The sequence below is a fragment of the Vipera berus genome (genome assembly GCF_964194415.1).
Source record: "Vipera berus genome assembly, chromosome: Z".
Classification (NCBI taxonomy): Eukaryota; Metazoa; Chordata; class Lepidosauria; order Squamata; family Viperidae; genus Vipera; species Vipera berus.
In genome coordinates, this window is record NC_138205.1 from 98,586,660 (window position 1) to 98,613,369 (window position 26,710).

Genomic DNA, 26,710 nt, shown 5'->3' on the forward strand with positions numbered 1-26,710 from the left:
ATGCAAGTTTCTAGAATTTTGGAAAACTTTAGTTATTTGATATCCATTGGAATGGAAAATAGTTATTGCAGTTAAATCTCTGTCCCCAAATACTGCACAAAGTGTTTGTCAATTGCCTTTATCAATTTAAGTATAATGTCTTCATTATAAATATGTGTGTTAAAATTGTTCTTCAGAATTTATTAGATTGACTTCTGACACTGAATCAAACTACTCTTAAAATTATACATTTTTCAGTAATTAACCTGCAAATATAATTCTTTAATGGAATGTGCCACAATAAAAATATTTAATAGTGATTTTTTAAAAAAATTATATTGCTTTCCTTTGATACAGAAATATAAACATGAGTAAACAGACATGCACTATGCAGATAACTATAGAAAAACTGCTAATAATTTTAGATATCTGTGTCAGAATTTACAACTAAAATGGAAAAAAATAACACATTGCTGTACTTCTGCTGACTGTATTATGCAAGGAAATAGGTAATCCAATCTCATTTTTCTATATTTGAATTTGACTGAATTTATATATGATATATAGATCTTTTATAAGAATTACCTACTCATCCTGATTGAGTTAATGTGATATACAGTGTTAGACTAAAGTGTGAAGCTTAGCATGATGTCTTGTGTTTTTGTTAATCTGTTTCTCAGACTTGTAATGATAACGGAACAAGTAGAAATTTATACCCTGTATTCTGAGATAGTTTGGAGAAAACAGGTAAAAATAAATGATTATTTCTTCTGAAATAACTATGTATATTGCAGACAAATTCTTTAGAAGATGATCAAGATAATAAACTATATGAATATATAAGTAAATCAAAAATAATTATATAAAAGACAACAGTTTAGTTCTAATTAAGAGGCTTTATTAATTGGAAGTATAAAATCCATATTTAAAAGCATATGTTTAATTTACCATAAGCTGCCCCTCACCAATGAGAACTGAACAATTATTTTCACTTTTTGATAATCTATATTCACCTTTATCCTTTGTGTTCTCATCAAACTTAACACTTGGGTAGTTGGTCATGTCAAGAAAGAGAATTATAGATCAAAACAGGCTTTCATATATTTTTTTAATCAGAAACTGAACATATAGTAAATAGATCTAGAGTCTAGACATACCAATCCAATTAATAATGCATAATAGTTTTGTTTCTCATAAGTGCTACAATTTCTGGAATGTAAACCATTTCAGAGCATCTTTAACTGGAAACAAAAAATTAATACTATTAAGATACATTCATACACTCAGTAAAAACAGGATTACCAGATCAGTACATTGGAAAAATTTCAATGAACAGCAAATAGCAAATAATGAGTTCTTCTGTATTTCTTTCCTGCCATCTAATGGTCACCATGTTGTAATTTTGTGTTTGTGTGAAGGATGAGAACAGAATCATGGTGGCTCAACAAGTTTTTCTAAAATGTTTTAATCAGATGTCAAAAGAACAAATAACATTGTTTTTGACAACTCTTCATTCTGAACAACATAGTTTTCTTCCTACAGAGCTTTATAAGATACATGGGTTAGAGAAGTATTTAAATAACTTGAAATATTAAAACCAACTATTTTCACTTCCTTTCCTAATCATTGACAACAAGCTCAGGTATTGCCCAGTTGCCTCTTTCAAAAATTGGGAGTTTCCCTGGGCTGTACAATTCTCTGGGTCTTTAAATGTCAGGTTTGAAGAGTTAAGTTGTGATTATTGTCCAGGACTTGACATAAAAATAGATGAAAAATAGATGTTATATGACTGAAGTATAAGCAAAACTAAAATGACTGCACCAACATGATGAGTCAGGAGAAAAGTTTGCACAACCAGACTAGTCTTTCTTAAATGCTTAATTAAAAAGCTATAAATTACCGAGCTAGTGCTCAGTCACACTGGGGTTAATAATAGACAAGCGCATGGTAAGCCAAGCTATAGGCAGAAAAAAAGGCTATGCTGTGGGAATTCCATAGTCTCTTTTCAGAGTGGAGCTATGTTGTTCAATCAATGAAATTGACAACGATAGCCCTAAATGTCACCCAGAGACTTGGATTTTTTTCTTCCTGAACAATGCATTTATGAAAGAACGTTTTCTAATTATGCTGGAAGCATGTATGTGACATGTTATATTTCCTAAATATACACCCAAAATTAAGGCACAGATCTCAATAATAGTTGTTTTTAATTCCCTTTGCAATCACAGACTCAAAACTGTTGAAGAATATGCAATGTTTTCCATGATTCAGTGTTTTGTAGCTATTAATTCTTCCATTTGTTGTAATCCCAGCCCAAAAACCAGCCTGTGAATATTGGAGGTTCAAAACCTTGTTTTACAATAACAATTGGAGTCCTTTTATCTCTTCCAGAAGGATCAGTCTCAATGTAGTTTTTGGCTGAAATACATGAATATGCAAAGTAATACTGTAATAACGTATCAGAGCAAAATAATTTTCTATTTTTAGCTAATTTCTAAATCACTTTATTTAATTTCTACATCATTCTTACCCTTAAGAGAATCCTAGAGCCCAAGAGAAGTATGAGAAATCAAGCATAAAGCTATTCTAACAAAATCATTAATGTTTGAAAATAAGGGGTTTTTAAAAAGTTCATTAGATAAATAATCAGCAAAATTAAAACAGAATACTGAAGGAGTAATTGTTTTCCCATACACATAAATCTTGAATTGTTTACAATAAAGAGAGCATTCTGGGGATCAGCCAAACATCTGAAGAAAGAGTCCCATTACTGGACACTATCACTGAGATGTTCCTACAAACACAGCCAAACACACCAGTGGAACCAGAAAGAGGACCACCCAGCTGATCTTAGAGCACAAGCTGGGGGGTATTGAATGAAATATTTTTTTAATATATCTAAGCCAAACTGATATTAATTTTATTATTAATTACATTATCAATAACAACGTTCTGACACAGTAGTTCAAAATATAACCTTAATTTTTATATTCTCATATTTATATGATGATACCCAACTTTTTTTCTCCACCCCGAGCCAACCCAGTGATGCCCTTGCCGTGATGTCCCATTGCCTGGAGGCGGTCCGGGTCTGGATGGGGAGAAACAGTCTTCGAATCAATCCTGCCAAGACTGAGTGGCTGTACATACCGGCATCTCGGACTAACCAGTTCATTCCACCTTTAATGATGGGGGGTGAGGTGTTACCCCCCGTTGATAGGGCTCACAACTTGGGCATCCTCCTGGATTCGCGGCTCAGTTTTGAAGACCATATAGGAGCCGTTACCAGGGGGGTCTTTGCCCAGGCTCGCCTGGTGCGCCAGTTGCGGCCCTACCTGGACCAAGATGCCCTGCGCACAGTCACTCATGCGCTCATGACCTCCCTATTGGACTACTGCAACGCTCTCTACATGGGGCTGCCCTTGAGGACCACTCGGAGGCTTCAGCTGGTGCAGAATGCAGCTGCGCGGGTTGTGATGGGGGTTTCCCGATACTCCCATGTAACACCTCTGCTCCGCTAGCTGCATTGGCTTCTTGTTGCCCTCTGGGTGAGATTCAAGGTGCTGGTGATGACCTATAAAGCCCTAAATGGCTTGGGTCCGGGATATCTGAGGGAACACCTGCTGCCGGCATCAAGCTCCCTTCGTCCTGTGCGCTCCCACAGAGAGGGTCTTCTCAGGGTACCGCCGGTAAAAGATTGCCGGCGGATAATACCCAGGGGGAGGGCCTTCTCAGTGGGTGCCCCTGCCCTTTGGAACCAGCTGCCCGTAGAGCTTAGGACTGCCCCTGACCTTTGCTCATTCCGCCGGGACCTGAAGACTTGGCTCTTTGAGCTTTCTGGCCTGGACTGAGAGTATTAATTGGGGTTTTAATTGGATTTTAATTGGGTTTTATATTTATTCAAGGTCTAAATGTAATCATTTTAACTGTTCTTAATTTTTGTAATTGTTGTATTGTTATTTTAAAAACCTTGTGAAGCGCCCTGAGTCCTACGGGAGAAGGGCGGTATATAAGTCTAATAAAGATAAAGATATATTAATCTCATTTTGGTTGTATTGGCCAGCATCCGCCTTGCTCTCGCCACTCTGCCTCCTGCCGCCTGCCTCCTCGGCCTAACATGTCTGTCATATAGCGTCAGACCAACTGATGTTACCACATGATCACTCCCCCCACTATCACATCTGATGGTCTGATGCTATATGACAGGCATGTTCAGCCAACGGGGCAGGCAGCGGGAGGCAGAGCAGCGAGAGCTAGGCAGATGCTGGCCAATACAACTGAACCTGAGATTGAGACATCCAATCACGTGTGGGCAGTGGACTGACGGACCTGCTCAATGGCCAAATTACCGACACTTAAAGGGCTATAAAACAAAGTCTTTCCAATGTTAGCTTACACTTTGACAATGTTAGCAGTGGCTAACAAAAGCTTTGTGCTCAATAAAACTTTCTGTCCCGGAGATCAGTATGTCTTTTTTACATACACACACACACACACACACACACACAGAGAGAGAGAGAGAGAGAGAGAGAGAGAGAGAGAGAGAGAGAGAGAGAGAGAGAGAGAGAGAGAGAGAGAGAGAGAGAGAGACTTGCTCCTATTATTGATTTTAACTGTTATACTTTCAGTTGTATACATTAAAGTTCTAAGGGATTGTGAAACAACTGTCATATTAAAAGTGCTCCACAAATCAGAAGACACACATGCATGGCATTTGCAAACACACAATGGACTCTTTTGTCTCTTATTAGCAGGTAAAAAAGAATAGGAGTGTAATGGTGTAATGTCTGCCAATTTTATATAAATTGTTAGCATTTTGAAATACAGAATACCATTTTGTTTTGCAGTGAATTGATATAAGAAAGCTAGTATGGTGTAGTTAGAGATACTAGGCTACAAACCAGGAGACCATGAGCTCTAGTTCTGCTTTAGGCATAAAAACAAATGGATGATCTTCAGCCAGATACTGAAGGAAGGCAATGGCAAACCACTTCTAACAATGTTGTCAGGGAAGTACATCCCACTTAATGTTACTAGAGTCAAGACTGACTTGAAGGCATACATACACAGACATGCACACAAAGATAAAAAGATCACTGCCTTGCTAATGACAGCTTAGAGAATAGCAGCTTGAAACAAGTAGCGAAGAGAGGCTGAAAATGTCTTAAAGTGGGGATTAACATCATGCTAAGCTCAAGTGTGATTGGCTTATTTGTGGTAATATGTGATCTCAACCAATATAGTTAGTTTATGGGTGTGTTATTCAAAACTAGAACACCAAGTTAATCCACTACAGGTAATCCTCTGTTAATGATGGTAATTGGACCAGAATTTCAATTGCTAAGTGATGCAGTCATAAGTGTGACATCACGTAATCATGTTTAGCAACAGCAGTCTCAACACCCCCATTGCCCCATTGCAGCAAAGTCAACAGGAAACTGTCAGGAAGTTGCAAGTGCCAGGCAGCTCACAAGTAGGTTGGCAAGCAGGTAAGGGACTGCTTCAGTCCAGCACAAATGCAGCTGCTGCTGGGGGCAGGATGGCATGCAAGGCACCCTACATTCTGCTGCCGTCATCTGACCTTTGCCATCATCTTGCTCCTGCTTCTGATGAGACATGCCTAGTTTGGCTTTTCAAAAAATGGCTGCTGGCTGTATATGGCATACCAAGATCTCACTTTCTCCAAATCATGTAGCCTTCCTGTAAGGTTTTGGAAGGATTCAAAGCCTGGTGAGAAGGCCACACACAATTTGAACAAGCTTGGGGGAAAAAGGCCTTGCATCATTAGCAGGTTCCTTGCAAAGAGTCAGCCTGGGAGTACCTCATTAGTAGCAAGACAGTGAAGGTGCAAGGCCAGCAAGGGTGGAAAATGCAGGACACCCCAAAGGACAGTGAAGTATGAGGGGGAGGGACAAAGGGAGAGAAGTTGAAGAACCCCTGCAGTTGTAAGTGCAGCTGTACTGTGCCAAATGCATGAATTTGGATCACATAATCATGGTGTTGCAGTGGTTGCAACAACCATTCATTCAGCACCACTGTAACCTCAGTCACAGAAGGAATAATTGTTAAGTGAGAACTTCCTCTATGGTTCAGTAAATTGTAAACCAGGATGTTGCATAAACATAGTTTAAAGGTCTCAACAATCAAGAGAAATTATTCTAACAAATGTCAAGATATTCAGAGTAACAGCCAAAGAAAAAACTTAAAATAATTTATTATAACTACAAAATGTAAGATCAAACAATGAACCAATTAACCAGTGATGTAAAGAGAACTTGTAGTTAAAAGCCATCACACTTCAGTAATTTTAAAACACAAGTAACCCATGCTTACACAAACCTTATCTTTCAACACCTGTTTTCTTATTAAAAAGCAGCTTCTATTAAACCATATATTTTGAATGGCATCAACATTTCACTATAGAATCAGTCTCTCACAGAAAAAACTGATTAACTATGTTTTCAGTGTGTAGTAATAGTTGTATGCAGCTGCAGCATATCTACCAGTGTGTTTAAAACACTGCTACCATGCAAATGTAGCCTTTAGATGGCAGCAAACAGGAAGAGAAAGCTATAGGGCTTTGCCACCATATCTTTGGAGCACATATTAGATAGGCATTAAAAAATAGAATTACTGATTTGCAAAACTGATTACATTTATTTAATGAACAACTGAAAAAATATGTAACAGAGAACCATGGTAAAGGATGATGGTGACTGTACAAATGTGTACTCTTCAAAAGAAGCAACTGCTATTTACAGAAATAATGAGTTTATCTTACTCATCTACTGTCTTCTGTCTTTTAGGAATAAATATAGCTGAATTAGCAATGTACTTGAAAAAAATTAACTTACTGAAAACCATTCTGGAGCTTAATAATCTTCTGAATAATTTGCTTTCATTTGTTACATTGACAGGAAATTATAGGTGCACATCTGAAGGGAAACACTGAACTTAAAATATGAGCATCCCGCAAATCAATCAACTATTTGGTCTTTTTTTTTTCCTTACCAGATTTAACTGATTCAGCACGTTCGGTTTCGTTAGCATCTTTGCCAATCCAGACAAATACCTTGGCATAAAAGGAAGAGAAACCCCCCCGATATATTAGCTTTTGAAATGGAGTTTGGAAATCTACAGATTAAACACAGGATACTTGTGTCCAGTTTTAAGCATTATTTTTTCTCATTTGCTAAAAGACTACAGGTTGTACTTAGCTTTACTACCAATTGGGACCAGAATTGCCATTGTTAAATGAGGCAGTCATCAAGTATGCTTGATCTTATCACTTTTTTGCCACAGTCATTAAGTGAATCATCATAGTTGTTAAGTAAATCACGGTCATTAAACAAATTCAACTTTCCCATTGACTGCTTGTCAGAAGTCAGCTGGAAAGTTTTCAAATGGCGATCACATTACTCTGGGATGCTGCAACCATAAATATTTGTGAGTTGTAAAGCATCCAAATTTTGATTATGTGACCATGGGGAAGCTGTGTTAGTCATAAATGTGACAGCCAGTTATATTCATTTTTTCAGTGATGTCATAATTTTGAATGATCACTAAACAAGTAGTCATAAGTTAAGGATTACTATACCTGCAAATGCATTCTCATGTTTTATTTTAGTATCAAATTGTACATGTATCTTCATGCATGAAGCATTGTCTGAGTGTTTATTTTGCTATGCAAACATATTATTCCTTCTTACATTGAAAAACCAACTATTTATTTCACAGCTTATAATACAGACATATTCATTCAAGTCCTTCACTTTCCAGGAAATACTTCTCCATTCTAAGAGTTCCCTTATTTACTTGATTAATACCCTACCATCTAATGCAGGAGCGTCAAACTGTGGGCCCACGGACCAGATGCATCATGAGGAAACCACGCCCACCCCATTGCTGACAATGAGGGGAAAGTTCTGATACACTGCGCGACATCACATGATGTCACGGGTTTGACATGTCTGATCTAATAGGTCTCTGCTGGGTAGCTTCCAAAAGGTTAAAAGTTGTAATAAAACAAATATTAAAACATGAACATACAAACCCAGAATATATAAAACCATATAAAAGCAATTAGTATTAAAGCATTAAAGATTAAATTATAAAAATTTATATAAAATATAAATAATTTTTTAAAAGTTTTCCTGTGCCAGCATTTTAAATAAGGATTTGCCATTGACTTAACAATGGAATTGAGTAATATCAAACAAATTTCCTGTCCCCAATTTGATTTCAGTATCTAGTGCAAGTTTTTTTAAAAGAAATTATCTTACATTTCTTAACCTCATTTTCACCATATGACATTTCCTCATATACTTAATAGTTTATTGCAATATTCTCTTAATCTCATCCATTTAAATAGTTCATTTTTACATTAAGTTTGTTGTGGTTAGGAATGAGCTTAGAATCAAGGTGAATATTACTTTCACTCTTTTTCTAGATTTTTTAAAAAAATGAACAAATGCAGCTATCTAAGAACAGAAAGTAAGCACTGTGAAGAATTGTTTCTAGAGCTACCTATTTCCTCCTCTCCTTTTCTATTTGCTGGATACAGAAATTCAAATTTTGATTGCCTATCTTTACCTTAAATGACACCGTTCATTCTGTCATGCACACATTCTGTACTTAGCTCTTGTGTAGTGTAGCTTCTGTCATACAGAATTCCTTTAGTAAGATAAGTATCTTACCTGATCCCAAGTATCTAACAACATGACATCATCCTCAGCCAAATCTTCCTGAGTGAATTCTCCAGGGACTTCTTCAATCTATAGGAAATAATATTTTACTAAATCATATATTTCTCCTATTAAAAACACCCGTTAAATTAAAATATCTCCTTATTAATTAGATAAGTTAACATCACATATTTTTTTAAGATTGACAAAAGGTATATAATAACAAGGAAAAAATAGGTAAGACTGCAAAAGCTGAAAAAGTAAAATAGCTAGAAGGAGGCTGTGGTCATAGTCAAATGACATCAGCAATTCAGGTCAATTAAGGGGAGAAAGTTGTCAAAAGCTTAGTATAATATTAATCAAACAATAGTTCATGTACCCTGCAAGAGGATATATGAGTTAAAAGCAGTACACCAAAGTGGGTTAGACTGCAAGATTTCCCTAGAAATCTTAGCCAATACCCCCACCATCTATAATTCCAGAGATTCATATGTGAACAAACCAAACAATGTGATACACCTCCTCTTGGCCAGTCTAAACAGAGGACGATACATTGAATAAAAATATTCCAATGGCACTATAATTACAGGCTCCAGTGAACATATGTATACTCCTGAACTACTTTCATAAAATATTTTAATACAGAATAAACAGCCCAATAAAATTAATTGGGTACCAGCTTACTGTACTTAAAGAAAAAATAATTAATTAGCAAATGTTCATGACAAAAACTTTTAGTAAAAAACATTTATGTTTTTGTAAATGAGAACAGACGTGTGTGGGGATTTGTGTTGCACGTGTTATTTGACTCACGATTATAGTATTCACTTTTAATTAGTTATAAGCCTACCATATGCAGATACTGCTAAGATGTTCTGTCTGATTTGTATCATTGAATATTCTCACTAGATGTTACAATTCTTATCATTCTTCTTTAAACAGTTAAAAATTAGTAATTTAAACAGTATAGAACTGAAATCTAGGCTTGAAATTTCATTAGAAAATCAGAAATATTATTTTATTTTGATAGTGTATGTACAGTAAGCTTAAGTAAAAGATAAAAATGTTTCATTTGTTTTAAATTTTGTCCTGATCATTCTGGCCACATAAAAATATTCTAAGGACTTGCACACTTTAAAATCATCTGAATTTGGCTCAAGTTTTACTTGACAGAATTCTTAAAGAATGCAATTATTTTACTATATTTCTAAAGTCGTTTTATATAACTGTATCAAGAACAGTAAAGCTAAACATCTGGCTTATATTTAGAATATTGCATATCTCTTTGATCAGGTTTAAATAAATGTACCATATAGTAGCTTAGCGAATGAAGTTTATATTTCAACAGGAAGAAAACAAAAAATGAAAATTAATGTGTAGCATCCCAATATTATGCTATCAAGCGCAAGGCAGCAACATCTGTGGGAAAGAATTAAAACAGGCAAGATGACAGTACAGCATTGCAATTGAAATCCTGCCTTTTTGAACATGAGATGTAACATTAATGCACATAGAAAAGGAACAGGATTGTTTCCACCATCATTTTGCCTGGGGCACCCTACCCTCCCTTCCTCAAGTGCCTGAAGCTGTTGTGACAAGACCTAATATCTGACTCTTTATAAAATGTTCTTTTATATTTTATGCTCCTGCAAAAATATTTTTATTTACTTCCAACATATACAAATAGATTTACTAAGCCCAGTGCTTTTTTTTGTAAAAGAAAAAGGTGCCGGAACTCACACATGTCATACAACCTGCCTTGCCTACCCTACAAGGTTCCATCCAAAAAAAGTGCCGGAACTCCGTTCTGAGCGTTCTATGAGGAAAAAAGCCCTGACTAAGCCCAAGAAAATAAACAACCATAGTAAGCCAGAAAAATTGTGTTAAACTTACTATAAACCTGCCAGTTTTATTAGAACAACCATATAGACGAGGAGGATGATCTTCTGACTCAGTTTGCAAAAGGGGTGATGATTGGTATTGTTTTTTTCCACCAAGCACAGTCCAAAATTCCTCTAAAAAGTAACCACACAAAAATTATTTGGTAAATTACCCTACAGGATTTAAATCTTAAGAGACTACCTTTCTGATTGCCATGTCATGCTGAGATTTTTATTATTATTATTATTTGCACACTCACGGGGTTCATGACCTTCTTCAATTCTTGAAGTTTGACATTTTAGGATACCAGCCACATACTTTGCGCCTTTTTCTTCTTCCTTGCAAGCTCCTTTACCAATCCAGGTATACCCAGATTTAGTTGGCAATTTCAAAACAAAAACATCATTGGAATTCAATGAAATTGCATCAACATCAACCTGAGATAAAGAAAAGATAGATTCATTTTTTTTCTTTGCCTTCATTTTTGAATTTTATATTGTATGCAAAATTCTTTTTTCCCCAAGCACATATGCTTGAACTATGAGGCTGTCTTTGAAATCAAACACTATGTAAGTAAAGCACAAATTATCAGTTATAATCTTAAGAATAATTAATCAGGAAAAAAGTACCATTACACACAGAAAAAAATAATAAAAATAAGAAAAGAAAATATATAACATTCAATGTAACAAGCAAATCAGAAGTATAGCCAGTATTTCATGCACTTTAAATATATCAATATTCTAATGATGACATTTTTGGGGGGAGAGGAAGTGAGAAGAAGGTATTTGTGTTTAATTAGACTTGTCCTTAGTTTATCAGGTTGCAGTTTGGAGACAAGTTGGTGTTTATGGCACTGTAAATTAAAATATGAGTTGTGGTCTCACAGGCACAAGGAACATGGGGAGATCTTAAGCAAAGAATTGTATTTTCCCAGCTGCATTCATCTCAGTTGTTTTGTTCAGTTACTTATTTTGATTACCCAAAGTTTATTTTATTCCAGTTTTGTACCCATTTGCAATTTTTAAAGATCTGTGCATTTTTAAAAAACATTTTCCCCAATGTTATTTCTTTTGTAAAATGATATTTACTAATACAATTTTATGCATAATTTTAATGGCTAAAACTTCTCAAAATGTGTATTCAGTATATGGATATTTGCTGATCAGTGCAGATGAGTTTAAACTGCAATTTTACTGGATTTACTGGAGTAGTTTATAGCAGCAAAGAGGCATATATACCAAAAGTACAAGTCTGAGACAGATCTGTACGAAAATGCCTGGCCTTCAGTCTGGATGCCAAGTAATTATATCTGGTTACACAGAGAACAGATTTCTGAATGGGAATTTCTTACCTCTACGATCCTGGTGATAGTTCCAAGGTTTCTGCGAATTTGGAACAAACGGGTCGCAGCAGGGGGTACTTGGCCAGTTGTCTTGGAGGTCCCATCCTTGTAAACAATGAGTGGCCTATCTTTGAACAAACTCAACAAATGTGGAGGTTCCTTCCCTTGGCTCACTCTAATCTGCAGAATATTTTAATATAAAAGTGCAGGAACATTTTTACAAGTCATATGGGCGAAAATCTATTGCTCAGTGCTGGCCTCAAAAATAGCTCTTCATTGCATTTTGGCAGGAATCATTTCTTGAATAATTTAAGCTTAAAATAAGATTTAAAATAGGATTGTAGCAGCATGTACTACAGTTATAGTAAGTCTCTTCTCTCTCCTACCATAGCCACAGTATGACAGGCTTGCAACAATTTAAATATTCCCTTAAGTTAAATGGGGTGAGTGTATCTGTGTGATTCAAGAAGATTTGTAAAGAAGAAAGCAGGGATGTTTGCCACACATAGGAAAACCCTACATCTATTTCAAGAATAACATTCCCTCAGCACTGTCTTGTTCTTCAAACATTGCAAAAATAATCTAAACATATTGCTTTGCTAAAGACCCGAGACATTTTTTGAACCATTAGCAATATCTATGAAGAGCAATGTACACTTTTCAACCCATATGATTAAAAATGTGGATTAACTGATTTGGCCAAAAAATTTATCATAATAACAAAGAGCTTTGGAAAACTGATTTCTAGGTTATACTGAAAATATTTATTTTTTTTCTAAAAGATTACCTTTATCTGGCAGAGGAACTTAATAAGAATCCCTTCGGAGTACCTTAGGGAACACCTGCTGCCGGCATCAACTTCCCTTCGCCCTGTGCGTTCCCACAGAGAGGGCCTCCTCAGGGTGCCACCGATCAGAGAATGTCGATTGGTGGCCCCCAGGGGGGGTCCTTCTCTGTGGGCACCCCAGAGCTATGGAATCAGTTACCGGTTGAGCTCCGGATGGCGCCCGATCTTCGCTCCTTTCGCCGCGATCTAAAAACATTCTTATTCGAACAAGCCGGCCTGGCCTGATGGGGGATTGGTGGGGGTTTTTACTGTTGTTTTATTGTATTGACTGTTTTTAGTGGGCATGTATTTAATCCTTTTTTAATTTTTGTAATTCTGTATTTTTATTCTTGCCCTGTTCACCGCCCTGAGTCCTTCGGGAGAAGGGCGGTATAGAAATATTATTAAATAAATAAATAAATAAATAAATAGAATAATAGGGTTGGAAGGGACCTTGGAAGTCTTCTAATCCAACCCCCTGCCCTAACCCCCTGCCCGTGGGAGGAGATCCTAACCATTCTGGACTTTCTTTCGGCTTGATCATCCCATCAAGCCGAAAGAAAGTCCAGAATGGTTAGGATCTCCTCCCACGGGCAGGGGGTTAGGGCAGGGGGTTGGATTAGAAGACTTCCAAGGTCCTTTCCAACCCTATGTTCTCTGTATATGCTTGCATTGCTCTCTTTTTTCCTTCAGAATTGTCTATGGCCAAGAAGTGTACAAACTAGCATTTGACATAGGAGAAAGAAGAAAGGCAGGCAGGAAGCAGTCGTTCTCAACTACTGGACTCTGTTCCTAAAATGTATGGGTGCTTTCCAAGATATTACTCTTTTTTCAGGCTATTTGTGTACTGTATTTTTATACATCTGCTTGAATTCTTTTAAGTAACTTGGTTGGGTTATAATGCAGTTTCAAAAAGACAATTTGAAGCTGGCTAATTGTACCTTAAAGTAAGTCAGTTGTGAGTGGAGAAAAAGAATGATAGGTAAAAACAACACAAAAGAAAAATCTACCTCACAGGTTAAGGAAGGAGCAATTTTTTTAAATGTATTGTGGGCATCATATGTTTCACAGGCATTGAAGAGTATCAAGGCTTCTCTCAACAATCTACATTGACTGCCAGTTTCCTGTGAGTGTTGCAAACTTTCAAGCAAGATACACAATATTATACAGTATTATGGCTTACTAGGAATTTGATATGTATACTAATTCCTGGTTTCTCACCAGGCTTCCAAAAGTGAGAGCTGTCTAAGCACATGCTATATCTTCTCAGGAAACTTCCCTTGAGTTTGGTGTGGAAGGGGGACAGCCAAATAACTGAAATATGAATTGGAGAGAGAAGAGTGAGCACAGACGAAGTTTGATGTTTCCCTACATGCTACAAATGGCATTTCATTTTGCACAACACTAATCTCTCTCAAACAACCTTTTAAATATTGTTTTGACATTTGAGATCTCTACAATTTTATTCACACTTCTAGTGTGAAGTTTGTCTTCTCTTTTGTTGGTCCTCATATGGTTTAGTACAGGGGTCTTCAAACTTGGCCCTTTTATGACTTGTGGATTTCAACTCCCAGAATTCCTCAGCCAGGCACACTGGCTGAGGAATTCTGGGAGTTGAAGTCCACAAGTCATAAAAGGGCCAAGTTTGAAGACCCCTGGTTTAATATTACTATGGACTCATCCTCCCAACTTGCATTTGCAAGACAAAAACATTCTTGTTCTATAATAGTTTTAGTCCTAGCTGACTGTGGGCCCATGTATAGTTGATAATTATTAACATTATGTTTTGCTGGTTTCTTAATTGTTATTATCTGGCCTTGTTTTAACTGGTTACTTTGTTGTATGTAATCCAGAGTCTCACCATGGAGACATTTAACAAATAGAGAGCGAGAGTAACCATGATCTTATGGAGATTCCCAGGAAAATACAGCACAATACTATTTAGAACTTAACATTTGGAGTTTTGTATTTGTTGTAAAAATAGGCAGCAGTGCCATCTGGTGACTGATAACCTAATTGCATTCTAGATTACCTAGTAAGGTAAAAAGGATTGTTCCTTTTCCAAAATATAATTAGGACGTAAAATAATAGAGTTGGAAGTTTTCTAGTCCCACCCCTTACTTGAGCAGGAGCATTTCAGATAAGTGGCTGTCCAGTCTTCTTAAAAGCATCCAGCAATGGGGCACCCACAATTTCCACTAGTTAATTATTCTCAGTTAGAAAATTTCTCCTTGCTTCTAGATTGCATCTCTCTTTGATTAGTTTCCATCTATTGCTTGCTGTGCCTTCTGGTGCTGGGGAAAATAGGTTGACTGCGTCATCTTCCTGGTAGGCCCTCGTATTCAACACTGCCATCATGTCTCCCCTAGTTCTTTTCAGTAGACCAGACATACCTAATTCCTGCAACCGTTCTTCATAGATATTATCCTCCAGACCCCTAATTGTTTCTTTAAGTGTAACAAAGTAAGGGGATACCTTTGTTCTCTGTAAGGAACAAGCAGCATTAAAAATAGCTAAAAAATATCTATGTAGACCAAAAATGAATTAATGATCTTACTGAAACTAATTAGAAAAATACGAACATATTTGGTATGTAATTTAAAAGTAGTTTAAATTACATACCAAACACTGCTGCTTTACTTGTTATTTTTCTCATGTTTTCCCAAGTTTGCACCATCACAATTTTCATATTTCCTAACAGAGTTCCAACCTGGACAGCGTGTCCATCAAGAGATCGATCAAGTTGGACAGTTAAGAATGCTGAATGAGTAAGCTCATCTTTAGTTGCATGAATTCCTTGCCTGTGGACAGAAGAAATACAATTAAAGATTGTCTCATTTCAAACCATTCTCCCCAAGGTTATATAAAGCATAAAATCAACAAGCATAAAGTAGTGGGACTAGAATACATTTGGGGGAAAAATGAAATCACAGAAACTCAAAACATATAATCTTATATATCATCAACAATTTAGAGGATTATTACCAAGGCAGACAGTAATATTTCTATAGTAACAAAGGGATTCTTTTCCCTATAATAATAGAAGAGACGCTGGGAAATCCTGAATTATGTCATAAAAGTATGTAGTTTGCTATACTATGATTTCTTTTTATATCTCATTGCATTACAAATGTATTACATTTCACAGTTTGAGTGAGGAGACCAAAAGTCAAAGGACTGAGGCAGTGTATCATTCATCTAAAACAATGTTAGTCTTTACTGTAAGTGGAGTTATTCTGAGAACAAAACTAACAAGTTTTCTCTCTCTGTGGTTTTCAGCTGCTTGCCTGTCTTGCATAAACCAGGTGGAAATTAATACAATTTAAGAAATACTTTTCCAGATTTCAGTGATAGCCAGATTCTTCTATCTAGACCATGAGTAATTCAGCCACAATTGTTACATTTCACTGTTCTTTCCCTCTTTCATCCATATCAGAAAAGCAAAGGTCAGTTGCTTTCCCTTTTGTGAGCATGATTTTTCAGGACTGATGGGTGTAAAAGCAGTTTAGCATACTTCCTGTCAGAATATGAACTGGAGTGATTTCACTCAGTTAAAACAAAACCAAAGGAATAGACAGCAGTTCCCCAAAACAAAAAGGTCAATATTTCCTGGTAGGCATTCAGCAACCTAATACAAAAATGGCTGCTAAAGGCAGAGTAGAGATAGGGCATCATATCAACCAATCAGAATGAAGACATTTGTTTTTAAAAAAATGGAATGAGGTATCAGCAACCACTTTTGATGCAGCTCAGAAAACTCAGGTGAAGGTCCTTTTCTGAGCAAGCTGAGAGCTGACAAAGGATGATGCCATCCATTCCAGCCATCCCAAAATAAGAGGAGGTCCATCCTTGTCCTAAGACAAGCTGAAGTACAGTATTATGCTTAGTATGACTCTATGCCTGCAGAAACCCAAAGTTTTCGGACAGACTATTCAAATCATATTAACACAGTAATAGCACATTAACTAAACATACCATGTGTAGATAATCTTGCCCCTAGGGTAGGTATACAATACGATGTAGCAGTCACCACCATAAAACTGCCCATAGCTACCCGGTTCTATAGGGATTCTGCCATTACTTTCAACTCGCCAAATCTAAGAAAAATAAGGTATCAATGGGAAACTACTGTACATAGCTTTTGTAGATCCTCAAACAGGATTTTTGATACACTATTATTTCCTGACTGATAATCTGTCTGAAATCTTTCACAGCAGAAATAAGTATATTAAGGTATAAGCTTAAGATTTTTTTCTATTTAGATACATTAAAAGCACACTTAAATTTAATTTGATACTTAGATGTCAAAATAATAGCTTGTTCACATTTACTTAATACAGATTTGGTACCTTACACATCTGTGAGGGGAAAAAAATAGTATCCAACAACCCCTTAAATGGTCTTTTATTTGTGGCTTCACCAGAGGTCTCTGGTTTATAGGAACACTAATGAGGAAATCATATTATGTTTTGTTAAGAAATCACACAGTATAAATAATTCTTATCTTCCTGTGTAACATGTTAGAAAGGGAGAAATTACCAGGTTTTTTTTAAATCTGCAAGGGATTCTGCAACTGAGGAAATCCTTTTTCCAATTCATTGGATTCGGGTTCTAGATGTCTTGGGAGTTCAATGGAAATTTTAAGAAGCATAAAATTGAATGAGTGCTATTAGAAAAAGAGTGCAAGATAATTTGTGTGTCTGATGCATTTCTGAAGGTCATATCTGGTTCATTGATTGGAAGTGTGGTAGGTAAAGAAAATAGATTGATCCTAGTTAATGCAAGGAATATTCTTTGCTTGTAGAAAGAATAGTACAATTAAATGTGTCTGCATATTCAGAACATCTTGCAAATTCTTAATCTTGTTAACTTTAATCCTCAAAATATAAGTATGTCTCACTTCCCTTCTTTTATTAATTATAGACAAGGGAAGTGATCATCACTGGGAATGACGCATGCAGGGATGGCCGGGGGGAGGGGGAAGATGTTTTTCTCTCTCTTCTTTACTTGTAGTTGAAATAAAAATTACACCTCCCCTGGTGTTTTTCTCTTAACAGTTGGGGGGTGGGATTTCCCCTTAATACGGTATCAAGAAAGCCTTTCTGAAGTCTGGGTGGGGAGGCAGAAATGAAAGAACAATCAATTGCCCTTCCCATGATTCAAGGACCCAATGTAAAGTTTGCCTCACCTGCACTTGTTAAATAGTTAAAGCATTGTGCTAAAATGTGTCCGTGTATCTCACAATAAAGTTTTATATTTACGAGCCAAAATACTTCCATTAAAATGTGAATTGTAAGAGTGTCTGGGATAAAAATAATATCATAAAGCAAAACAACTGAAACAGTAAGTATTGGAATTTGACAGCAATATAAGGTCAATATGCATAAATACCTCCACTTTCCCAGAGCCATCATCTATCATGTTGTGCTGGGCTGCCATCTGGGGAGATTCATGTAACTTGCTAGCATCAAATTCAATTGGTTCAATTCTTGCCACTCTCTCCATGACATGCACTTTTCCAAATCCATTGCTTTGATCTTTGTCTTTCCAGTCTTTAAAGAACTGTTTGAAGATGGGTGTCTCACCTCCTTCTGGAAGAATCTGAATCTGTATGTCAGATCATAGAATTATATAAAAAAATGAAATATGTGTAATTACCAGTACTATTATTTTCCTATACTATACGAAAATATATCAAATAGTACTTGATCCAATCTCTAAATATGCCCTACATCATAGGGCATATTTAGAGATTGGATCATATTCAACCCACCTTTGTCTGCAACAGGGCGGCAGGAAGGCCCCTGCTGGGCTGGGGATGATGGGGAACTGCCCTATGCAGAGTAGGGACAGAGTTACTATGGTCCCTGTCAATCAGGCTTGATTTCCTTTTTTTTGCTCCCGCCCTCCCTGTAGCTTCCTCTGAGCCTCTCATTCTTGAGAGTTAGCATTTCCGGCATCTCTTTCTCCTGAGCTCCTTGTGCTAGGTAACTGTTGTCACCAAAGAGCTGTTTTAAGGTTAGGGAATCTTTGGGGGGGATAATCAACTAGCACCCCAACATCCCCCATGCCCCACTTCAACTGCAGAAGCTGCACCCCACGCCAAAGCCCCTGCAATCACCTATCGGCAATCGCATGCTACTCCGAGGAGGAATGCTGGAGGCAAATGGGTGGAGGTGGGAGGCTTAAGGAGAAGAAGGCGTGGCCAAGGGTAGGGGGCAAAAGATCCTAGACCCACCACCCATCAGCTGTAGCTGCACGTGCTGATCCTGGGCTCTCAGCAGAACATAGGCAAACCTCATGCAGCTCCAGCTGAATCTCCACCCTAAAACTGTGTGTGGCTCCCTGCCACCCCCAAGGCCACCACCGATCAGCTGGAGCAGCACACACCAATCCTGGGCTCTCAGCAGAGTCCCAGCAATACCTCGCACAGCTCTCCCACAGGCCTGTGTGCTGCTGCTGCCGCTTCACCTCATCTACTTTTACACTTTTTTTACAATGCTTTTCAACCCATCATATGCATACCACCTACCAGGTGCCGAAATACCACCAGTGGTATGTGGACCACTGGTTGAAAAGTCCTGTTCTAGGTGCTTATAACACATTTTAATACTAGCTGCTTGAGAAATTTCCTATTTGTTTAGAAATGCCAATAGCATATTGTCTGACTTCTATTTTACAAGCTTTGCTGCTTTCTAGTTCACATATATCTAATATATTTTGTATAGTTTTTGATCTGATTTTATTGTGCTTTTTATTTTGTTGTAGGATTTTATGTTGTGCTTTTAATTTTGACAATCATAATATTTATTATAAATAAAATTAAAAATTTAAGCCTGCTCATGAAATAAACTTTTTTCATCTGAATATTTGGAACATTTTAATATAGAGGTCATATTTATTTTTATTTTTATTTATTTTAATTCCATTTATATCCCGCCCTTCTCCAAAGACTCAGGGCAGCTTACAAGCTTAGCAGTAGCCTTCATTCTATGTATATGCCTGCTTATTAGGGCTTTCACACACACCCCAAGCGGCATTATTACAAAGTCAGCTTAATATTGCTCACATCAATTGGGTTATGGTAGCCTTATAACTGAAGGTAATACACCTTTAGAAATCTTAAATAGCAGGTGTTTCTTAAATAAGCATACCTGTGTGTTGGGAGGATAATTCATTTGCTGAACAAATTCCTCAGCTGATTTCATGGCAGCTCTCCTCTCATCTGGATTAGCATTTTTACCTTATTAATATAAAGTGATAGTTCACATTACAACAATGAAGTGGTTAGATGAAAGGAACAGTTCAGAAACTCCTTCAGAACATGACATAAAAGATCCCAGCAAAAATATTTGAACTGATCCCTGATTTAGTCAACATGGCTTTTGATGTGCTAGTTATGAATTATAATCAAAAAATAATTTAATTTGATCAGGTTTACAGTATTCTTTATTGACTACAGGAAAGAAACCTATCATAGTAGATTTTTATAGCAGCTTTTTCATACTTGGCAACCTTAAAATGCATAGATTTTAACTCATACTATCCCACCAGCAGCATGTTTAACAGTATTCCCAGGATGATGCATGTTTTACAGTATCAAGACATTCCAGAAAGCAAAGAAAAAAACAACGAAAACAACACACACACAAACACATAAGAGAATCTATGCTGAGTACAGATTTGACATTTTCCTTTACAATGTCCTGAACAGTTTTAGTTTTATCAAAGAGTCAATTATAGAGAATGATCTACCAGGAAAACAAAGAAAGACCTTTCATCTCTTCAGATACAAAGACTTCAGACTTTGTATCAATGTATGTCCGCATTCTAAAACAAAGGTTTTCTTGGAGGACTACGATAGTGGAACTCCCGAAAGCTCAATTGCTCAGCAAATTCTTTCTGACAGATAAAAATCTTAGGAAAAATGTTTGCATTTCTCTCTTTCCTTTTGGTCATTTTTTAAAAAAAATATTTTTACTCTGCAATTACAGTAATAAAGCAGGAGGCCAGAGTTATCTGTTGGATCCAAATATTCAATGGCCTTCCCACCTCAATTTTGTTTTAAAAACCATCTGACAAACTTTTCTAAGAGTATAAACATACAGAGTCTGGCTAGGAAAATAGTCTATGTCAGATTTTCTCTTCTGAGGTCAATGTCTTCATTTCCATCTTCTGTTGGCACTTAAAAATAAAGCAAAAAGACTTCCATTTACCTTTCCATACAAATATCTGTCTAGCTGCACCATAATCCAATATAAAACATTCTTCGGACAAAAGCATTGCTCTTGAGAATGGATTTTCTTCTGCAACAACTGTAATCTTCATAGAGCCACTGGCATCAGACACCTGAATATGCAGGACATTCACATTAAGATCAACTCACAGTTCAAGTAATTTCACATGGTTACTACTTCTAAAGTTCATGTATGTATCTTAAGTAAGGGATGTACAGGGGATGCCAGTGCATTCCACTCTGAACTTTCAAATTTGTGCTCCTGATGCAATGAAAGACAACAAAAAGCTAGAATCTGGTTTCTCTTTTTTTATTAGTTTCATTGGCTTTGCTTTAGGGTATTGTAATAACCTTAGATTAAAACTATACAAATTAAATTTTAATTATTTAAATTAAGTAATCTTAACGTTAAAAACGAACTATTACAGAGGGAGCTCTGCAAACAGGTTGGGAAGAGGCTGAAGGTTTACTAATAACATTGTTTATCACATTATCTCCTAATAACCCCAATTTCTTTTCCCATAGTAGAAGGGAAGGAAAACAATTGCTACCTTCATCTCATTTGTTTCAGCAAATTAGCGCTATAAAAAATGAAAATGCAAGAAGCCAAAAATTAAAGCTTTTCCTACATACACTTTAATTTCCTGGTCATGCTAAACAGGAAGCATTAATATCAGCAGGGACTGCAAAGTGGAAGCTTTTCTGTTACTCTAAAAATCCTTTGGCAGAATACAGTCTATTTAGAAATAAATATATCACACGTTTTGGAAAGGGGAACCAGCTCTACAGGATCATATATAGCACTATATTAAAAGTATGCAAATCTTTTCCAGTTACTTAAGGTAGTTTTTTTGCAGTACCAAACACCTTTCAATAAATATGTGCCAGCTTTCCTTTATGTAATCTACTCCAGACGTAAAAAGAGGACGAATCAGTGTTTCATTCCAATTCATTTCCCAAAGAAACAGCTATGCTCTCGTGCTTCATCTCCTCTTGTTTCCAGAAGAGGGAGTTGAACTATTATACTTTATAATTGGGTAATTTCTTTTTTCCTTATAATACTTTAGAATTCAAAAATCAAAATGACTATTTGATAGCATTAAATCAAGTCACTGAAGTTCTTTAGAGAGATTCTTATTCTGAAACTGTATGAGCAATTGTTTTAAGTCACAGACCAGAAAAACAGGATTAGTAGCTTATAGCTACCAAGCTGCTGTATGTGAAGTAGTTTCCTATTGTTAGTCACTATGTGATCAAGAATGGCTGATACCGTTTTCTTGATCACCTCTTTGTAAGAGAAGGGGAACTATACTAAACAGTGGACTGTCAGTTCCCTCTCTCCTCCACCCGTGCTATTTATAAATTGCTTGTGAATACATTTGTAATTACTTAGGCGTATAACTGCAGGCAAATATTAGCAAATGAAATTTTTCCTGGAATGGAGAACTATAAAATGTTACAAGTCCTTTTCTGCTATTCAATTGATAGTGTGGAAGTCTTCAAACTGGGGAGAGAATCAACATGCATAACAGACTGTTCACTTTTCTCTGCATTCCCAAGGTTTTACTTGGATGATCTCAAAAGGAGCCAAACTTGCATTTACTTCAATGTAAATACACCTCCTCCATAATTTTTTTTCCTTTATGAGGGCACTAGATTATATGGAAACCAGAGGGGAAGCTTTTAGACAGGTTTAAAGTGTCACAATCAAAATACCAGCATTGGATACTTGAATCCTGACACTGATGCAAATTGAAGTGCAATGTTTGTGTGATGATTTGTGTGAATCATTTAATGACCACAACTGAGCCCATTATAAGTCATTGCAGTCATTTGGTAGATCACCATGTGACCTCTCAATTTAACAACTATTTTTATTACAGTCATAAAGCAAGTCAAAAAAATCACAAATTGGGATCAGCTGACTATAGGACACAGCAACCAGTCATGTATGCAACCCAAGCACCTGAAATGCAATCACATAATTGCGGAGTGTGTGTGTAGCAGCTGTAATTTCATAAATAATATTGTCAAAAGGTAGTCATAACTACCTTTTGGAGGGTCTGACAGAACTGAACTGTGATTAAGCAACCGGTTGTTAAGCAAAGATTACCTTGAAGCATGTTTCATCAATTTATGTACTTGCCACACACACATACCTGGTGACTGTGGATATACATTGCATACCTTTAATGTGATAAATCTGTCACAGATTTAAATGAGTAAAAGCATTTGAATAACTGATTTAGAGTGACAAGAAGGGTATGAATGTAAGTTTAACAAAGTACCCATATCAAACAATTAAAAGAACATGTCTTCATTGTTCTATATAAAAAGATGTGCAGAAAGAAAAGGATTCTTACCATGTAGAGTTTAGCATTTCGCCTATTAGTAATATCAGCAGTCTCATCATCATTGTCATTGCCTTCCTGAAGATTTTGCTTGGGACCCAAAACCTAAACATAAAAAAAAAGTTGGGGCTGAAAGAAAGATAGGATGGCAAAATAATATAAATAAAATGTCTCTTTTTACTTATGGATTAACAATCTTGAGCATTTTTGGTGATGTTGTTTCAAAGTGGCAGCAAATAAGCCCACCTAAATTTTACAATTTCAATCAGATGCTTTGATGTCTTCGGAAAGATGGGTGACAAGGGGTTTATTTGAAACAGCCACATGCTAGGAAGGTATTAGATATTAATCTTTTTCATATAATTGCAACATATAACTATATCTGTACAATTAAAATGAGAAAACCACAAAAGCAAGTTCTTAAAATTGTGTTATATATATGCATCAAATGTGGGAGACTGCTGGAAATTCACTGCCTAGTAAATATATCACTGAATTCTCTTCATATTTAGTAAAGAAAAACTAATCTCATTTGGCTTAATGTCTAACCAGAATATATTTAAATAAGATAACTGCAATGCAATATTGCCCAGGGCAGGGTATATATTTATGAAGCAGCGTTCCTGTTGACAATGCAAATATTTGATAAGGGAGAAACAGTGAAGCTGTATAATATAGATAATAAAAGTACCTTAAATATATTTCAAACAACAAACTACCTCTATATTTTTCTGCTCTAGCATGATATTATGCAATAATGCAAATAAAACTGTATTTGCCAGATGTATTTGCCATTACTTAATTCATGGTATATGGCCCATTCTTACTTTGCTGAGGAGATTAGGAGCAGACATTACCAGAATATTCTATTCTCAAGGTAATTGGGAAAATGGTCAACTACCAAATTAAACAATCCCTCCAATAAACCCCCATATGTCATTTTTGCATCAGTTACTATATACTGATAACCATTGTGTTTTTAGTTCTACTTTAAAGTTCTACTTTAAACTACTATTGTTATTTCTGAAATTCCTAAATTGTTTGTATTGCTTGAGGGATTATCTTTGCCTCTACATATCAATTTTTATGTTCAGTTTCAGGGACCTTCCTCATATGTCCACTATGATGATGAACATAATTTCCTTAGCTCTGAGATATTTTCAGTTGAATAGGTTATAATCAATGGAACGACATTTTGATAAAATCTGAAGGTACATTTTAACATGCATGAAAATCCTTACTGGGCCTAGTCTCAAAGGATGTGGGTGTGTTTTTTTTAACCATGATCTGGATTACTGAGAATCTCCATAGACATTTAATGGGTCCCGGCAATGTTGCTTTCAGACTAGTACAACATAACACTTCCTTTGTAGGACACCAAGGAGCACAATGAGTGAGCAGGGTGATAGCTGGAGAAGATAGTCCCAGGATGGCCTTGGTAGTGGTGGCAGCATTAAATGGAATGTGTCAAAGTGAGTCACTACTCATTCAGCTGTTTCTCCTTGGGTGTACAAAAACAGTGGGCAGAAAGTGAGATGTGGCCAAGAAAGAACAAGAGCAGCAACCAATGGCCTGTTCTGATGGCAGAGGCAGTAGCATTGAGTGGAAAGGCAAAAGGAGGAGGGGCTTATTCAGCTACTACTTGCCAGTTTTCTCTGGTAACAGCAGGGCTTTTTTTCTCATAGAACGCTCAGAACGGAGTTCCGGCACCTTTTTTGGATGGAACCTTGTAGGGTAGACAAGGTGGGTTGTATGACATGTGTGAGTTCCGGCACCTTTTTCTTTTACAAAAAAAGCACTGGGTAACAGTATTAAGCAAGAAGTAGGAGAAAGAGCAGGCAAGTAGCCTCAGAGACATCTATCATGTTAAGATTATGATGGCTATGGAGTATACCTTGGCCTTTAAGGCACACACAGAAAAAGCAACAGAAATGGACAACTTGGAGTACAATAGTTTCATTCTGATCAAATAAAAATTAGTTCACTAAATCTAAGGTCTATTTTACTATAATTTCAAACTGGCTTCCAAAACTTATTTCAGGTCTTTTTGCGCTCCTGCAATTGTTCTTGTGGGAGGGAAGTTTGAGATTTCTGAGCAGTTTTAAATTATATTTTAATGCATCTGGGTTTTTATTATAAAGTTTAAAGTATTCAAAAGAAAGACACTATTTTTCATAACTGCTTAAAGGCTGAGGATTCAAAGATTTTTAAATATTTTTTCCACCTGCCCTTTTTAACAAGTAGCAGCTTCCAAAACATGTCGTAATGCTTCTTTATAAAGTGGATCTGTAAATTATTGTCCCAAGTAAACTTGGTCTAAGGTCCCTCTAAGCATGGCATAACCTGTTGTTCCAGCAAGAACCATGAGTTTAGACATTCATGGACCAACTCTTTCAGAAGTAAATAAATATCATGATCCACCTAAATTATCCAGGACTGAGTTCCTAGGTAGCTCAGTTACTTATTAACAAATAGCAAATCTGAGGTAATTTAATCTAAATCATCCCTCCAGCCTCTTACAGACCATTTCCAAGATTTTCATAGAATCTCCAACTTGGCCTGGAATGGTAGTTAAGAGTTTTCAACATACTGGGAACACCTCACCCCTAAGTAATAGATATTTCCCAGCAGTTTTATAGAAATGGTAAATAATATAGAATAGGTCAGGGGTAGGCAACCTCGGCTCTTTTATGACTCATGGACTTCAACTCCCATAGCTGACTCAGGAATTCTGGAAGTTGAAGTCCATGAGTCATAAAAGAGCCGAGGTTGCCTACCCCTAGAATAGGTGAAACCCGCCTTGAAATAAGTCTTAACTACATCCTGAATCTAGTCATACTTGCACTGCCCAACTACACAAAAGATCCAAGAATATGGATTTATTCTAACGTGGCCTTCTAATCATCTAACATTAAAAAATAATGCAAAATTTCTGTTTGGATTCAGCAGAAATTGAAATTGCAGAAATATGGTTAGTTCCTGAGAAAAATAAACGGTCTTCAGCTAGCAAACATCCTATTTCAACCCAGGTTTAATTTTCTATATTTGGTGGAACTAACAACTTTTACTGTTTCACTTTCTTCCAGTAAATTGCAACTGTTTAATAACAGCTTTATGTGTAAAAGAAGCCATGACTATATCGATAATTGCAAGGTAGAGTCATGAACATAATTTATAGCTGTCCAAGACCCTCTGAATTTATAAGTAGTTAAAATACCCAGGACACAATCATACAGAATGGATGAGTAGATTGAGTATATAATTTAATTTAAGTGTTGAAAAAGTGTAATTTCTTAAGAATGCTGTTTAATCACTTTATTCAAGAATGTCTTATCTTGCCTGAAGAAAGAAATGATATGTGTAACCATTCATTGTAGATTTTCACTTGAAATGCTTGATCAATGTCCA

The 26,710-nt window shown here is 36.3% G+C and overlaps 1 protein-coding gene across 1 annotated transcript in view; it reads right to left on the minus strand.

Annotated features, from left to right (window-relative positions):
* Positions 1-722: 722 nt before the first annotated feature.
* The window catches only part of SCIN (scinderin), a 45,928-nt gene continuing 19,940 nt past the window's right edge, over positions 723-26,710 (minus strand). The window contains exons 5-16 of the mRNA XM_081343014.1: positions 23,315-23,407; positions 20,932-21,064; positions 19,870-19,958; positions 18,107-18,322; positions 16,691-16,812; positions 15,426-15,516; positions 11,899-12,069; positions 10,804-10,981; positions 10,557-10,678; positions 8,676-8,753; positions 6,991-7,051; positions 723-2,397 (exon numbers count right to left, since the gene is read on the minus strand). Coding sequence (XP_081199140.1) covers positions 2,264-2,397; positions 6,991-7,051; positions 8,676-8,753; positions 10,557-10,678; positions 10,804-10,981; positions 11,899-12,069; positions 15,426-15,516; positions 16,691-16,812; positions 18,107-18,322; positions 19,870-19,958; positions 20,932-21,064; positions 23,315-23,407 — 1,488 coding nt within the window. The 3' untranslated portion in view covers positions 723-2,263. The remainder of the gene's footprint in view (positions 2,398-6,990; positions 7,052-8,675; positions 8,754-10,556; positions 10,679-10,803; positions 10,982-11,898; positions 12,070-15,425; positions 15,517-16,690; positions 16,813-18,106; positions 18,323-19,869; positions 19,959-20,931; positions 21,065-23,314; positions 23,408-26,710) is intronic.